The sequence below is a fragment of the Eumetopias jubatus genome, unplaced genomic scaffold (assembly GCF_037043125.1).
Source record: "Eumetopias jubatus isolate StellerSeaLion01/CBP00866 unplaced genomic scaffold, mEumJub1_p1.0 scaffold_8, whole genome shotgun sequence".
Classification (NCBI taxonomy): domain Eukaryota; kingdom Metazoa; phylum Chordata; class Mammalia; order Carnivora; family Otariidae; genus Eumetopias; species Eumetopias jubatus.
Genome location: NW_028274814.1, coordinates 2195247 through 2213274, shown reverse-complemented (window position 1 = coordinate 2213274; position 18028 = coordinate 2195247). Strand labels below are relative to the sequence as shown.

At 43.5% G+C, this 18028-nt stretch overlaps 1 protein-coding gene across 11 annotated transcripts in view; it reads right to left on the bottom strand.

Annotated features, from left to right (window-relative positions):
* PARD3 (par-3 family cell polarity regulator) overlaps positions 1–17370 on the bottom strand; it is a 644160-nt gene extending 626790 nt beyond the window's left edge. For all 11 annotated transcript variants that reach the window (XM_028120914.2, XM_028120917.2, XM_028120915.2 and 8 more), the window contains exon 1: positions 17251–17370. In XM_028120914.2, coding sequence (XP_027976715.1) covers positions 17251–17370 — 120 coding nt within the window. The remainder of the gene's footprint in view (positions 1–17250) is intronic.
* Between the last annotated feature and the right edge of the window lie 658 nt (positions 17371–18028).

Below are 18028 nucleotides of genomic sequence, written 5' to 3'. Positions count from 1 at the left end.
CTTTTAATTATTTACAAGTAATAAAACACGTAATAACACAGTAGAAATTACTGGGGTAACCTCCTTTCAAAAAGCACATGTTCAGATAATGATTCCTTGTATCCCTTTTAACCTGACTTATCGAATTTTGAATCTCTCTGGGCTGTGGGTGGGGAGTAGGGGAAGGCACCATTTGGGGCAGGGCTATGGCAGTGGGCCAGCGTGGCCCCAGGCCATGCACGCGGTGCCCAGAGGGAAGGAAGGCCAGGGCCAGTCAGACAGCCCCGAACGCCACCCAAGGGGGAGCAGGGATCCTGTCCTGACAGTAACAGGAAGCCTCTTAAGCTTTCGGTGCAAAAGAGCATAGCGCCGGCGGCAGTGAAGAAAGAATGGAAGGACCAAGGTGAGAGGGAGGAGGAGGAAGAGAATCCCAGGCCAGGGGACGTGTACATCATCAAAGGAATCGGGAAACTCGACACAACCCTGGGGAAATCGGGGCACACTGAAGAGGGGTGCAGGGAGATAGAGGGGAAAAAACAGGCTGGGGTCTGTTTTCAGGCTGACAAATTTGAATTTTACTTGCAAAGCCATGCAGAACCCATGGACTTGTCTGTACTAGAGAGTGCCGTGATGAAGTTCCCACTGCTCGAAATACGTAGGGTAGGTCATTTCACATGGGGTAGATGTTCGAGAACCAGGAGCCAGCTGATACAAATTGTGGCCGAAGAGCCGTTTCTTCCCAAAACCTAATGCACACCAATTAAATGTAAAGTGTTTCATTTTAAGCAAACCTGAACGAATGTAAGCAATATTACATTTAGAGCATTACAATGGAGTTCCATCTTACTCAAAGTTTAGGTTCTAAATGGCAGGGATAAAGTAAAGTTAACAAACAATTAAATTATCCTTAAAAACTCATAAGCACAGGCACTAGGAGGTGCTCCCACAACGGGGCATGTAGGGGGGTGGATACAGGTGGATACAGGTTTTCTCACCTCCAATGTCACACGTCAGGCCACACCACATATTCACTAAGGGGACGACCCTCTAACTGCCTTACCTTTTCCACTCTGTCTCTTTGCTGAGCATGTAGAATTTAATAATACATTAAAGTGAAACATCCCTATGATACAATACCCATAAGCTTCTACCAAAACAAAACACATTAGAAAAATAACTAGCTCTCCTTTAAACATGGCACTTCTTTGGCAAATGGTATATAATTTAAAACATTGCCAAAGTACAAAAGTCAATCTCCACCATTTTCCAGAATCACATTTAAGGAAGGTAAACTCATACTCAAGTTCTAATCAGTACGTGGATCTGCAGAAGACAGGCTTCTGAACACTGTTCACTAGCAGACTGATGAAACTACTTCATTTCTTCCTCTGTGTATGAGCCTGAGGGGTACTATGGCTTATTTACTCAGAGGACATGCCAATAAAGGAATCATGAGTGGTACAAACACTTTGAACCTCTCAGAGAAGATGCCACATAAACTCAAGGTGTTATTACCATTATCTCTTTCTACTGAGTAGCCTGGGAAAGCTGTCTGATCTTTGAACTCATGAGTTATGAACACAAACTACTTCTTAGGTTTGTCAGCTTCAAAAGTTCAGGATATACATTTTATGACCAGTGCCCAGGCCGAGAATAGGACAATTTTAAAACATGACATAAAACAATAAAAAGACCAAATGTTTAATGTTACATGCAACACACACACACACACACATGCACGCACGCACGCACTGCATTCACACATTCCTATAGCAGAACAAAGATGGCCACAACTCAAATTAAGAGTTGACCTCCTTGCATTCATAAGTGGAGTGGATGCCCTCGCCCCTGGAATCCAGGCCACTTAATGACTGGCTTGGTGCATGGAAGAGAGGGGTTAATGACACTGTGCTGGCTTCTAGGCCTAGGTCTTAAGAGTGCCCTCTTCCTGCCTCTGTAGGAGCCCCGAACCACAGCATAAGAAGTCCAACCACCCTGAGACTCCCATGCTAGAGATGCTATGTGTAGGTGCTCTTGTTTTCTTTTTCCCACATACAGTTTATTAACATGCCGTGGAATAAACATGGAGAAATACTGGCTTCAATGAGTATGAAAATGATCTTTATATCAAAAGAAGGGCTGAGGGGCATGGGAGGGAGGTTTGGGAAAGAGAGGGCTCATACACTTTTAGACTGGGATTGAAAATTTGCCTACAGCAACTTATAAATCCAGGAGCCACACAAATCCCTCAGGGTCACAAACACTCAAATACATACAGTGTTCTTGGGAGCATGTGCACAATCCCTCACACTGTATCCTGCTCCTGCTGTCATACTGAGAGGAAGCTGAGCCCAAGCTTCCAGCCACCCTGGCCAAGCACCACACATGTGAATGGAGCCATCTAGGACCCTTCAGACCAAGACACCTGCCAGCTGAATAGCCCCACATAACCCCAAATAGAGAAGAATCACTCTGCTGAGCCCTGTCCAAATTCTTAACCCACAAAATCACAAGATATAATTAAATAGTTACACCACTGATTTATGCCACTGAGTTCTGGGTAGTTGGTTATGCAACAATATCTAAATTATCTATTAATTTTCAAACAACATATTTTTACTAACCAACTTAGGGTTGGTGTTATATGGTTAGGTGTTATTTGACACTGCTGAATAAGATAAAAAATTCTTACATAGGCATTGCTGTCAGGGCTATAAAATTCAGTACCACCAAGTTCTTACAGCTATAGTATATTTGAAGGCAACGTTTTAAATATTACAAAGAACTGCACTTTGCAGCTCTGAAAGCACCCCTGAGGAAATTACTTCCTGTTGTGATCACCTCTCACCAGTCATGCCACAAACACTGTAAGCACAGTGCTAGGCTCTCAGCTTGCTAAATGCACAGCACAGCAGGGGCACTGGGGAAGAACTGAAATGGCCTCCAGAGGAGTGGTTACGTGAGCCCAACCCAACAGCACAAGCAGTCCAAAGGAAGGCTGGCAAAATCTGCGTGAAGAATGGCAGCTTGGGAGGCATCACAATTCCGAACTTCAAGTTATACTACAAAGCTGTAGTAATCAAAACAGTATGGTACTGGCACAAAAATGGACACAGAGCAATGGAATAGAATAGAAAACCCAGACATAACCCACCTTTTAGTTGGCCAACTAATCTTCAACAAAGCAGGAAAGACTATCCAATGGAAAAAAGACAGTCTCTTTAACAAATGGTGTTGGGAAAACTGGATGGCTACATGAAAAAGAATGAAACTGGACCATTCTCTTACACCATATACAAAAACAAACTCACAATGGATTAAAGACTAAATGTGACCCCTAAAACTTAGGGTTTTTATGAAATCCTGGAAGAGAACACAGGCAGTAACTTCTTTGACATCAGCCATAGGAACTTCTCTCTAGACATGTGTCCTGAGTCATGGGAACTAAAAGCAAAAATAAACTACTGGGACCACATCAAAATAAAAGGCTTCTGCAGAGCAAAGGAAATAATCAACAAAACTAAAAGGTAATCTATAAAATGGGTGAAGATATTTGCAAATGACATATACAATAAAGGATTAGTATCCAAAATATATAAAGAACTTATACAATTCGACACCCAGAAAACAAATAATCCAATTAAAAATGCACAGAAGACATTAAGAGACATTTTTCCCAAGAAGACATCCAGATGGCCAACAACACACGAGAAGATGCTCAACATCACTAATCATCAGGGAAATACAAATGGTGATTAACATAACATAATAAAAAAAAGAAAATCAAAACTACAATGAGATATCACGTCACACCTGTCAGAATGGCTAAAATCAACAACACAAGAAATAACAGGTGTTGGAGAGGATCTGGAGCAAAAGGAACCCTTGTGCACTGTTGGTGGGAATGAAAACTGGTGCAGCCACTCTGGAAAACAGTATGGAGGTTCCTCAAACACCGAAAAATAGAACTACTCTCCAATCCAGTAATTGCACTACTGGGTATTTACCCAAAGAATACAAAAACACTAACTTAAAGGGATACATGCACCCCTATGTTTATAGCAGCATTATTTACAATAGCCAAATTATGGAAACAGCCCAAGTGTCCACTGATTAATGGATAAAGATCTGGTCTATATACACAATGGAATATTACTTCAACCATAAAAAAGAATGAAATCTTGCCATTTGCAACAACATGGATGGAGCTAGAGTGTATATGGTTCACTGAAACAAGTCAGAGAAAGACAAATAACCATATGATTTCACTCATATGTGGAATTTAAGAAACAAAACACAGAAAAAAGAGAGACATCAAGAAACAAGAAACGGACTCTTAATTATAGAGAACAAAGTGATTGTTACCAGAGGGGAGGGAGGGGGTGGGGGGATGAGTGAATTAGACGATGGGGGTGAAGGAGTGCACTTGTCACAACGAGCACCAGGTGATGTACGGAAGTGCTGAATCACTATATCGTACACCTGAAACTAACGTAACACTGTATGTTAACTAAGTGAAATTAAAATAAAAACTTAAAAAAAAAAAAAGCTTGGTCATCTGTCCACCTTTCCCTACTTCCAGTAATATGGAAAGAATTTAAAAACATAGGACATAAGGAGCCTTGTTAAATATAATAAAACTGATCCATGGTCAAACAAAGCCTCTGACTCATGTTCAAGATACTGAGGCTTCAGACCAGAAGGACATATTTGCCAGTATCAGCCAGGCCACCCTTGGCACTCTGGTGTGGGAATGGGAAAGGGTCCATGAGAATATTCTAAGAAGCAGAGGATAAAAGTGTGTAAAAGGAATCCACTACTGGCTTTCAAAGTGTGCCTGTGGGCATTATTTACTCTTATGGAATTGCAACACCCTAAAATGCAAGGGCCACAGCAGTCTGTCATGGTGTAGTCATTCACAGTGCAGGCTTTGTAGTCAAAGGGGTCCGCCTAAGAAGGCCAAGCCATCATGCATCAGATGTGCAACCTTTTGCAACTTTCTTATCCTTTTTAGCCCAAGTGTCCTTACCTGTAAATTTGGGATTGCATCAATACCTCCCCCAACTCTACTGGATTAACATATACACACAAAGCCACTGAGCCCAGCATTTAGGGCCTGATACACAAAATGCCCCATAAATGCTAACCATTACTGTTGATAATGGTATAACCACCACTATTTCTTGATACCACTGTATCCTGATTCTCCTCCTACCCCTCTGAAACTCCGCAATGACTTGGGGCTGAGAAAACGTGATAGGTATCACAGTTAAAGGTAATTTCTCAACATCTACCCAACCTGATACGCAAGTAAATAATGCCTCAATACAAGCACATCTTGTGTAAGAGCTTTCAATCATCAGTGCTGACCTAAAAAGCTTAATAACACCAAAAGCAAAGACTAAGCTGAAAATACCACTCCCCTGAAATCTATACAAAAAGCAGCTTCCCTCCTCATAGGTAGGAAAAACAGCCGAGGACCAAAAGCTCTTCTGCTTCAGCTTAACGATCTGAAGCACACCATCCACCTTTCAAAACAGACTACGAGCTGTCTCAAACTCCCCAAGAGAATAGAAGTGAAAAGTTCTTACCAAAGGGGGGGAAGGTAAATATGTGAGGTGATGGATGCAATGTATTAACTAAATGGAAGCTCTTCACAATGTATATCAAATCATCACATTGTACACTTTAAATGTTACTATGTTATCTGTCAATTATAGCTCAATAAATTGGGAACAAAAAATAAATAAATACTCCAGAGCTTGTTTCTCTACAGTTCTGTTATAAAACTGGAAAGTTATTCTGGAAAGTTTTTGAAAGTACTGTTCAACAGTTTCATTAGCAGAGCACAAAAACTCAGGAAGTTGTGAAGGGAAGAGAGAGAGAGAAATTCCAATCGCCCATGCGGCCACATCTCTGTTCATGTTGTGTATGAAACAAAAGCTTTCAATTTCAAATGCACTCATGTGAAACAATGTTTACAAACAAACACTGGAAGGGATCAAAGCCAAAATATGAACACTGCACAAGGAGATAAAGTTTTACTATTTTAATCACTACCTAGCAACCGTCCTAAACACATACGGAGAGAGGGAGAAACATTATTTTAATAAGACTTTTAAGGTCCTCAAACAGGGAAAAATAACCTTCAATACCGTAGTGTGGAAAGATCAGAGGAGGTGATCCTCTTGAATAGGAAGACAGTCCATTGCTGACAACTTGGCAAGTCAGACATAGCAACACTGCCACGCCCAGAACCTAGCAAGTCTTCAAGACACCACTCCCTATTTAGTATGATAAATAGGTCAACTCTTGGGTGAAGTCTTCAGGTGATTGGCACTGGGTGCCTTTAGCTGAACGAAAGCATTAAAAGTTGCATCAATCTGTCAATCCTTCCACCTACCTACCTAAGCAAAAGATGTTCTATGTTCATTTATTGCTGATTTAGCTCCCCAAAGTCACCTTCTTAAGATCCAGAGAAGAGTAAAGAAGTAGCATGGGTACATGAATTATAGAGGCCTATATAATAAAGGATTACAGAGGTCACAAAAATGTCAGCTTCCCCATTTTATTTTACAACTCAGATCTCTTTGAACTCCAAGGTATTCTCAGAACTACCACTAGTCAATAAATGCTTAAGTTTTTAAAAACATTTCCGTATTTTACAAGTATAAATACTATTTATAGTTCCTTAGTTTTAGTCTTTCCAAGTTTCAAAAGATATTTTTAAAAGGAAAATGTATAACCAAAGTCTTTTAAAATACAGCAAAGAAATTTTACATAATTTCCTCTGTTCCGGCAGAATGGTAGCTACAATTTCAGAAAGTAACAAGGGCTAATAGTAAAAGCAAGTAAGTAAAGGGTGACACAGGCTAAGATAGCTGGACAAACATATTTCTCCTTGATCTGGAAAGAATCAGCTTTAACCACTAGGTGATCAGAACATTTGCTTTCCTCTATTTCCAACAGATTCACTAGTAGATACTAATACTGGAATTTCTATAGTACTTTAGAAGGGAAAAGCAACGCTTTAACAAATCATCCTGAAAAATGACAGTTTGGTATCACAGATCAAATAAAAATCAACTTCACTTTATGAATCAGCCATTAAAATTGTGCCTAATGTATGTGTAAAACGTGAAGAGAGAGAAAAAGATCTAATACTAAGAGTCTGTTATATGAAGAAGCATTATCTACATTAAGTCCCTTAATGTTCATTCCTGAAACCAAAAGATAGCATTCCCAAATTACAGATAGGAAAACTGAGGCTCATAGAGCTTGTGGGACTTGCCAAAGTTCAAAACTACTGGAACCAAAACCAAAAACTGGAAAAGCTATTCCACTGTGGACATCGTGGAAAAATCTAAATCAGTGTCACTGGGATTTAACTTCTTAAATTGCAGAAAAAGGCTTCCATGTTTTTTTTTAAGGAAGAACAGTTTTACCACAAATTCAATTTCCCACATCCAGTGCGGTTCTAATGAGGATGAGAAGAAACAATTTAGAAGGGTTGATTCAAGTGAGACTTAATCACTGGCAACCACTCTGCAAAAATAAAGAAGAGTGCACCTAACATCTACTCCATTTTACCCTGACGATGTTTTTTTTTACTTTCTCTCTTCGAACCCTAACAACAATCCCATGAAGTAGGTGTCACTAGAAGCCAAGGATCCTGGGCTTACAGGGGTTACCCTTCTTGCTCTCAAACACACAAATGACATAATCTGCAATCTGTTCTTCTGAATCCTGGTCCAGATTGTGTTACTCTGATAGGCCTGCCTCCTAGGAGAAAAAACATCCATAACCAAACTTTCCAGCTTCAGCCAACTGTGTTTTTGCAAACATCTGTGTTTTAAAAAGTGGATCATAAAATACAAAAGATAAAACTGACCCCACCATAGAAAGTTCAGGGTTTTATTAGCTTTCCAAGTTTCCTTGAAAAAAAAAAAAATTCATGACAGTATGTGCCTTCAAAATTTAAAATATACTCCCTTCATAGTTCTCAGACAATACAAATGCTCAAATACCACCATCTGCCAGATGTAGTTATTTAAGCAGTTTTCAATCCAAATGATGTACTTTCACTAATAGATCCTCTTGATTTGCTTGAAGGGTTTTTTCCAGATCTCTAACAAAGTGGTAAAAGTACCAAATCCTACGTTTAACTTTAATGGATTCAGTGATTAGTCATATCCTGTGTGGTGGTACATCAGGAACCAATATCCTGTACATTTTACCTCCCTCTTCTGCAGGTGCTGCTGGCTGTAATAAGAAATTTCAGTTTAGAGTATAACCCTGCTGGGCAGGAACCCAGCTAACTATTATTCACATATGACTTTGCACAATGGGTTTCAGAATTATAAATTATGCATCTTAAATGCCTTTGTGGTAGAAGAAAGTTTGTTCCCTGGAAAATAGTTTATTTTTTAATTCTAGATTTAATATTGGACTCAGAAAATTAAAAGAGAAAAAATTTTCCAATATTTATTGTATACTTTAAAGAAACAGAAAAAAAGGGGCGCCTGGGTGGCTCAGTCAGTTAGGCGTCTGCCTTCGGCTCAGGTCATGATCCCAGGGTCCTGGGATTGAGCCCCGTGTCGGGCTCCCTGCTCTGCGGGAAGCCTGCTTCTCCCTCTCCCACTCACCCTGCTTGTGTTCCCTCTCTCGCTGTGTCTCTCTCTGTCAAAAAAATAAAAAATTGAAAATTAAATAAAATTTAAAAAAAGAAAAAACTCAGTCTCATATCAGCCATCTACATGAAAATGATACTACCTTCTTTAGTCTGTTAATACAACATATTTTTAGTATTTAGTAATATTAGGTTTTTGAGATATGCAGCAAATTTTTTTCTGAAGTGCTAGAGAAGGAATTTTTATTGTATGAATTTTTTATTTTTATTGTAGAATATCTCAAACAGGCTTTTTTAAAAATATAAACACTATAATATAGGTTAGTTTTCTACTCTAAAGAGATGTGATACAAATAACAAAAACAAGAAAAACCATACACCAGAAAAAATGACTAAGTCCCAAAAAAAAAAGTCAGAGTCTGAATATTAAAGATAATCAAAAGGGGAAAAAATATTGACCTGTCATGTCTAAAACCACTTAAATTTATACTACCATAAAAATAACAACTTCGAGACTATATATGTGTATGTATGTGTATACACATATCCTACATTTAGTATCAGGCACTGCCATATACTTAGTTATACTTCACAAAAAGGGATAGTGTCATTAAGTCACTTCTGAGCATGTAATTTATCCTAAAAGACACTTCTCTTGAGATGGTAAGGAATTCTGAAGGACACTCCAGGCAAAATATATCCTCACTTCCAACAGCATGTGTTTGACCTAGGGGTCAAGCCCCATCATTTCAAAGTAAGGGAAGCAAAATATTTTCACAGGGAGGGTGGGTGAGTAAGAGATTCGGCAGGCACCCTGTCTGCCCCTCTGAAAAGCCATTGCACATCACTCATACCTCATGGTTCCACGAGCACCATAACGAACATACAGATTAGGTAGAAGCGTCTCTAGCTCTGGGGACCGGCAATAGGAGCCCAGCCCAGAATTTCTGAATATGGGAAGATGAAGATGGGAAAACTGAGCCTCACAAGCTTGTGAGATTTGTTAAAGCTCAAAATGACTAAGGATCAAAATCAAAAACTGGAAAAACTCTTTCACTACAGACATCTTTGGAACCTCCTAATCAACCTTCATGCAGCAAAGGCAGCTGGTGAGCTAGGGGGGAAGGAATCTCTGGCCGAAGGAGAACAGGAGAACTGTTGGGGAAGCCTGTAAGGAAGGAGAGAGATTAATAAAACGAGAGTCCAGGGGACTCGGAGGCTCCGCAGTGAACAGCTTACTGGACAGCAACAGGACAGAGTGAGAGGCCCAAGAAAGTAGGTTTACACATTCTATGGAAAACTCCTAAAAATAGCCAGTTTTCACTTGAGATTTCTGAGCATCTCTGACACAGTAATACATGTTTTATGGGACTCTCAGAATTATAAAATACCTAAAAAGTGAGCTTTGTTCATAGTGACTTATGTAGTCTATTTTTTAACATCTTTACTGAGACAGAATCACAAACCATAAAATTCACCCATTTAAACTGTACAACTCAAAGATTTTTACAATATTCATAGAGTCATACAATCACCACTACTATCTATATTTAGATCATTCTCATTATCCCCAAGGCAAACCCACTAGCAGCCACTCTCCATTACTCCCAACACCAGCCCTCAACAACCACTACTCTACTTTTCTACCTATAGATGTGCCTATTCTGGTCATTTTGTATATACGGAGTCATATAATACATGGGCTTCTGTGACTGGCTTCCTTTCACCTAGCACGATGTTTGCAAGGTTCATCCATGTTGCAGCATGAGTCAGTATTGCATTCACTCTTATGGCTGCGTAATATTCTAATGTATGGATAAGCCACATTTTGTTCTGTTGGTTGGACATGTGGGTTGTTTCCATTTGGGGGCTGTTATAGATAATGCTGCTATGAAGACTCATGTACATGATTTTTGGGTGGACATGTTTTTATTTCTATTGTATGTATATTTTATAGCCTATTTCTAAGAGAAAAAATTAAATTGATACTTCAAGTCATTTGGATAAGGAGATTTCAATTTTATTTCTAAGTTCCAGGATCAGCGGATAGAAGAAAAAGATAAGCAAAAGTAATATTTAATGTCGTAAAGCACCTAAAGATGGCAAGCCAGACACAAGACACAAAGCTATGAAAAAAAGTCATTTGTACATACTTCTTCCAAGTGAAAAAAATCTTAAATAAGATAAAACAAATGACTAATAAACAAAAATCACCTTTCTACCATGTTCACACAACTCTGCATTTTTCAAAAGCTTTCTCTATTTTCCATGTAAAACAGAAAAGATATCAAAAATTGGTAAAATTATATAAATTTACTGATCCCCTACCTCTCTCTACTGCCACTGACCTTGGTCTTTGCTAGGCGTGTTGTATGAGTGGCCACATAGGAGGAAAGCACACTTTGTGGGCTGAACCAATCATTTTACCCTGTGGAAAATGGACTGTGGAAATCACCTCCCTGGACCAGTTTTACACATTTCTTTCCATCCTTGAAAAAAATGCATAAGGCTCCAAACATCTATTATGTGTCCAACATCACTAAGCTGCATCCAGTTCTACAGGGAGGTAAAAACCTCCCATGACAGATGCAGGATCCACGGGTTAGTGGTACAAGTGAGACTAAATATTACCTCCGTGACCAACTCATCCAGGTTCACCATGAGCCAAGAAGGCACTTCACGTCAGCCAGACTCTCTCTGTGAATCTCAGATCCTAAACATTTCTATTTACTGCTGGCATTTACCCAAGGATCCCAACTGACAGAATTAGAGGCGTGAGACCCAACATAGGTATGTTTCAGGGCCAGATTCCCACACTGCTCTGGCCACCTGCCTTGAACCAGGCCCAATGCAAACCCTGTGACTATCCCTCTGCTTGGTCTGAAAACAGACTGAACTCCTTCAAAAGAGCTAACACAAAAGAATAACTTCCAGATATTCCAAATCACACTAAATCTTAGTGTCAATTATAATCTGTTTGTACCAATATGCCAAACACACCAAACCCTAAAGTGCCGGTTATACAGTCTTCCAAGTAAAAGTATACTTTTTATGTAATAATGTGCGTGTTGTGTTTATTCTCAATTTTTTATTTACTGAACCTGTAAGATTCCTTTGCAGCAGATGTTGACTATACAAGTAAGACTAAGGCTGGGCCACTGCCCCCAAGCATTTCCCTGGAGGATCTCAGTTGTGTTCTGTAGGTAAACACACTAAGTACCGCACAGTAACACTCATTCATCCAGGTCAGTACAGGAGCTAAGGCCCCAGAAGAAGCACAAAGTGGAGAACCTCAAACAGCCTGAGATGCAGGGCTAGCCTTCCAAAGATGGCTGGTCTGAGATGAGTCTCAAGAGATGAGCAGGCGTAGAAGCGGATGTGGAGGAAGCAAACGTTCGAGACAGAAGAAACAGACAACACCAGAGCAGAGGCAGGAAAGTGCGAGCAAGTCCAAGTGGGTGGATTATGGGATGGGGGAGCCCAGTGAGGGACAGGCTATGCTGAGGTGGCAGGACCTGGCCTCTGGGGAAAGCAGGTGCAGAGGCACTTACACAGAAGAGTACAATGAGATTTGCATTTAGAAAGATCAGCCTTTCAGACACATTGCATTTCTTTTTCACTTTTGAGAGGGAAGACAGAAAATGTTAATAAAACAACATTTATTCCATTTCACTATTTTTATGCTTGCCTCTATTGTCATTCAAACTCTACAATATCACTCTTTTCCTAAAAGTTTCAATAAGCTTGTAAATGTGTAACAGTTATAAATGTATTTGCAAGAAGATCTCACATCAACTGTTAAGATTTTTCATAAAAACAAAGACTTACATGTTTTTAGTAATCAACAGTCCTCCGCCTCCAAAAATAGAAAAGCACATTTTCAAAAGTTACTGTCTGTAAACTCAAGTTTGTTTGTTTTAATAACAAATCACTATTAAACAACTCAGGTCTCCATGCTTCAGGGACAAACGCAGTGGCCCAAAGGCCAGAAGCCCAGATAATCAATCTAGAGTAAAGCCAATATTGGCAGCATTTACATTCACACACGTATGCACAGGCACACACACGCGCGCACACTTTGCTCTTGATTGCAGCGCCGCTTAGGCAAACATTAACATTTTTACCTATTCTTTAATTAAATTACACACTACCTTCTTAAGAAGAAAAAACCAAACAGGAATAATAGGATACTTGGGAAAGTTTCCCAGCAAGTAAAACTGGTGAGTAAAACATTAGTGATTCAGCTCCAGCACTGAAGAGTTTCACATTCATCATCTGTTCAGTACTCACATTAACCCTGCAAGGGAGGAACCCACATTAGACATAGGGAAATGCGTTTCTGTAGGGTTAGTTTGCCCAAGGTTTAATGGTAATAAAAAACAGTATTTCCAATAATACATCAGCCTAGGTCTCCAAACCCAATCCAAAGCTCCCACCACCCCCCAAGAGAAGAGGGCTATGGGGGAAAGCAGTGAGTTAAGAGGTTCTGGCAACACCCCCTCTTCTTTACCCTTCTATTCCTTACTCAGCATTCAGCAGCAGTTTAGACTGAAGGCAGATCCCATCCAAACAGCTGTTCCAGATATCCTCCCAGAGGACCATTACTCCATATTGCTGCCCTGCCCAAATACCCTACTCCTTCCGGTACTGACCAACTGTACAAAGTCCCAGTGTCATGCCCTGGAATTCACAATCTTCCTCCTGATCCTGACCCACTATCTGGCATGAGTGCTCCACAGGAGCCAAACTAGCCCCAAAAGCCTGAATCACCTGTGTTCACACAATCCCCTCCCTCCCACCTCTTAGGATAGCAGCAGATGCTCTCCAGAGTCTCGTGCCTGGACCCCACTGCAGGCCTTCAGAACCAGGACATCTTAGCCAGGCAGGCGCTTTCTGAGATCACTCCACCATCCACTTAGGAAGCACTGCCCTCTCATAGGGCTAAGCCCAATACCAACTCTAGGACCAAACAGGATCCCCCTCCCAACCCAATGCCATAATAACCACTCACACCTCTGAAATCCAGAAGCAATTACTGTCGTACCACCCTGTTGCCAATTAATGCTCCCACCTACTATTACTATTTTATGTACTCATCTGGTCTCCTAGATTATATTCTTCTCGAGCACAAGAATTTCATCTTACATTTCCCCATAGAGCATAACGTTTTGTACACAGCAGCCCTCCAAAATATCAACATGTTTTTGAACTAACACAAAGATTTTCTTATCTTTCTCCTAACCAGATTTATGATGTACAGCAGGAAAAATGGGAAGCCTCCAGGGCCAGACTTGATTCACTCAAAATTCAAGAGTGGCCAGCAAAGAAAACCTCAGAAACCAAGGGCACCACAGTAAAAAGTCACTGCAGTTGGTGCTCTGCACCCTGTGTCCATCAGGACTCAAGGATGAGTCAGGCTGCAGGCACGAGAAGAACGAACAGACACATATACAGCAGTCTTCCGATTCGAAGCGCCCGAAAATAGTTCCTGCAACATAATTCTCGATGTCTAGCAGAACACCCTCCTTAAGCAGGGTCTGGGTGAGGATGGGTGGGTGGAGATGGGACAGCCAAAACATTTTCACCCATCAGTGATCATAAGCAGAAAAACATTTTTTCACTAGAGGAAAAAAAATGCTATGACTAAGTGTAAGCCTTTAAATATCTGCTTATGGAGGACATTTCTGGTATTAAGTCACACCACTCGACTGTCCAGAAAAAATTGATTTGTTTAACCTGAAAAGAGCTCAAATATAATGCCAAATATAATAGCCCCATCACACTACAAAATGCTTATTCCAGAGAAAGCCTTAGTGACTTGGGATCTTTCTTTCCCTTTTCCTTTGTTTTTTTTTGGGGGGCGGGGGTTGGCGGTGGGAGGGAAACTTAGTTGACTTTTATACAAAGCCATAAACATGATCTTTCCACATTTTTCCCCACCAGATGGGAGTCTGTGTCAAGCCACATGTCACCTAGCAACTTAAACACCACTCCAGAGCTAGCCAGCTACCCAATTCTTCATACAAAATTTACCTTGTCCTATTAAACAATAAGAGATAAAAAAGAAAAGAGTTAAAGCAAGTGTTAATATGTGTTAGCTTCATAATCACCTTAAATAAGGTGGGAGAAAAGAAAAGACTAAAGTTTAATCTTAACCATTACCTAACAATTTAAGAAGAAAAAACACCAATGAACCTGGAAGACACTCAGGCTCTTGCAACATCTAAGAGTCAACAGTCTTGTGATCCAATGATTAAACTCTGTGTACTACAAAGCCCATCTTAAAATTCACCCACTGAACTGTGAATTGCACTGAAAGAGGCTTTAAATAATTTTAGAACACCCTGACTCATCTCTGACTCCTCCTCCTTCTCATTTACATCCAGCTCCCATCCTACCATCACCCTGAGAATCACCCTTCCTTCCATCTCCACCTGGTCATCTCACACTTACCCTCTAAAAACTGAGCTCATACACCCCTTCTCTTAGGCATACCTCCCCAGACTCTCTTAAGAAAACTCCATTCTCTTTTCCATGTTCCCAGGTCACTCTGAAACAACTACCGCTAATATTTAAAAACAAGGTCCAGATGTATCGCTAAGACCCCTCAGTTACATCTACCCAACATCCCAGACACATTTCCTTCTCCCTGCACCACAGCATGATAGTCCACAACACCGCCTCCTTCACTTGAAGGACCTCGGAGCCTCTCGTCCTAGACTCTTACACTCCCAACTTCCACAAAGCAGCCAGTGGGCTGCCTGGATGTCCAGCACCCAGAACAATGCCTTGAACAAGTAAATGCTTCAGAATTTCTGCAGAAGGAATTAAGGACTGGATCAATCAAACAACTGCATTTTTATCTCCCAAACAGGCTTTTCGACCAATGTCTACGGTGTGCATAGTGAAACACAACTAATTTTAACCAAGTAAAATTAGTAAAATGAAAGGAAATGTCCTCCCTATTCAGTAACACAGACACACTGCCTAGGTTATATTATTGTATTTCTCTTTCCTTTCACAACTTATTTCGGTCTCCAAAGTGCATAAGCAACCTGATTATTGATTTAGAACATTTAGATCAAAAACTACCACTTATAAACAATCTTTTAAAATGCTAAATGTAGGTTTAGAGAGTTATGTTTCCCCTTGTCAGCACTGCAAGATAAACGGGTGCCCAATTTCCATTAATTTTATTTGATTTTCAATAACAGTTAAACCAACTGTAAGGAACATTTTAGAGCTGTTAAATATAGTCAACATCTTCCCTCTTTATGTCAGGTTCCTAAACGTTCCCCGGATGATCTTCAAAAGGCCAAATTTACCCTATTCTTTCCAATATATGCTAAAAACCAAACAACGGTGTAAAAAGTTTTTCTCCCTTAATTTCAGAGAGAACTGGAGGGCGCACCCTGTATACACCCAGGCTGGCAAAGCCACCGGCCCCTCGCCTGCCGCCCCAAAGCCCACAGGAGCTAGGTCACTCCACTACCGGAAACAAATGAGAAATTTTTTAAGTGAACATGCATTCCACCAAACGTTACTCTACAGCAAAGGAAATATCCTCAGGTGCTTGACAGAAACTTCGGAGGCGTAGGCTGTTGTCAAACACAGCCGATAAAACAATTTAACAAAATGCCTTTTCACTTCTGACACATTGTAGAGGAATGCAGTTAAGTGGAGACAATGTTATCACTCCACGAAGAAAAAGGGAAATCTACTCCACTCCGAAATCAGGCCCTAGCTCCGTAGCCCCGGCACCATATGGAACTAGTTCCAGGTGGGTAAACGCTGAGGTCCACGCAGGAAAACTTTTAATTCGGTGACTGATTTCAGGGTTGTGCCTTTTAAAGGAGTCCTGCACGGGAGCCCCTCAACACCGAGATTCCGTGCCCAACCAATGTCCGCGAGCCCATGGAAGCGCGTGTCCCTCTCCGGGCTGCCGGCGACTCTCCCCCACCATCTGCCCCCAAACCGCGCCGCGCCGGCCCTGACCGCGCGCGACCGGGAGACGAAAGGGCTTGTGGCTTCGGCTCTTTCCCCGCCCGGACGAAGGCAGTGTTGGAGCACACATGCAGCCGCTCTCCGCCGTGTGGGGAATAATTAAACTCTCCTCCAACCAAAAAAAGTTCCTTTTCTCCAGCCTTTGCCGCGGGGCCTGGGAACGGGGAAAAGCCTGAGGCTGGATTTCAACCGCCCGCAGCCTGGGGAGAGGCGTCCGGCCAGGCTTCGCCCGCGCCCCGGAGGGCTGGGTTCGGGATCGGCTCTTAGGACAGGCTCCTAAGGGGCGCCTGTGGCCGACGCCCGCCCCGCGGCCGGAGCCCCGAGGGAGAGGCAGGCGGCGCGCAGCCCGGGAGGAGCCGCGGGGTCCCGCGCGCTCACCCGGGGCTGCGCCCGCCCCACCCGCCCGGCCCGCGCGGAGAACTTTACCGCCCGCAGCCCGGGGCGGGGGGCGCCCGCGAGGCCGGGCCCGGCCGCCGCACTTTCCCTTTCCCCGCCTCCCCTCCGTCTCCCTCCTCCCCTTTCCAGGAAGCGCCATATTGATCCCGGCGCCTTCCCCCTCCTCCTCTTCCTCCTCCCTCTCCTCCTCCCCCCTTCTCCCGCCCCCACCCCTCGAGCCCCGTGCGCCCCCGGCCCCTCACCTTGGCGATGGCCTTCCGGTAGCGGGTCACCGCTTGCTGGATGAGGCTGAAAACTTTCATGTGGCCGTCTCCGCACGGCACGACCACCCGGGTCCTCCCGAAGCACACGGTCACTTTCATGCCGCCGCTGTCGCGGGCCGGCCCGCGCCCCTCGCGGACCGCGGCCGGAGCGGCCCCGGGCAGGGGCGGCTGGACGCTGGGCGCGGCGGGGCCGCTGCACGGGCGCGCGGGAGGCTAGGGGCGCGGGCAAGCGGCGGCGCCGGGGGGCCGCTCGGATAGCATGCCCGGCCCGGCCCGGCCGCCCTCGCCTGGCCCGGAGCTCGCCTCACCTCTCCCAGCTGCGGCGCCCGCAGCCTCCGGCCACCTGTTCGGCGTCTCGGCGCGCTGGACGGCGGCGGCCCGGGGCTGTGTGGCGCTCGCGCTCACTCGGGGCCGCTGGGGGGAGGGGACGGCGGCGAGGGGAGGGGAGGAGGAGGAGCAGGGCCGGGCACACAACACCGCGCACATGCGGCAGGGGGAGGCGCGGCCCGCTCCCCGCGCGGGGCGGAGCGCACGGCCGCGGCCCCACGCCCCCGCCGCCTCCTCCCCAGGGCGCGGGCGGCCGCGGGACCCCGACCGCACGGCCCGCCCCTGCAGACGGCCTTCCACCGGGGCCCGCCCTTTCCCGGGCGCCGCCACGGAGGTGGGAGGCCGGGGCGCCCTTCCCCCCGCCCCGCCGACCCCCGCGCTTGGGACCGCGTCCCCCACCCGCGGGCCTCAAGCACTCCAGCGCGCTGCG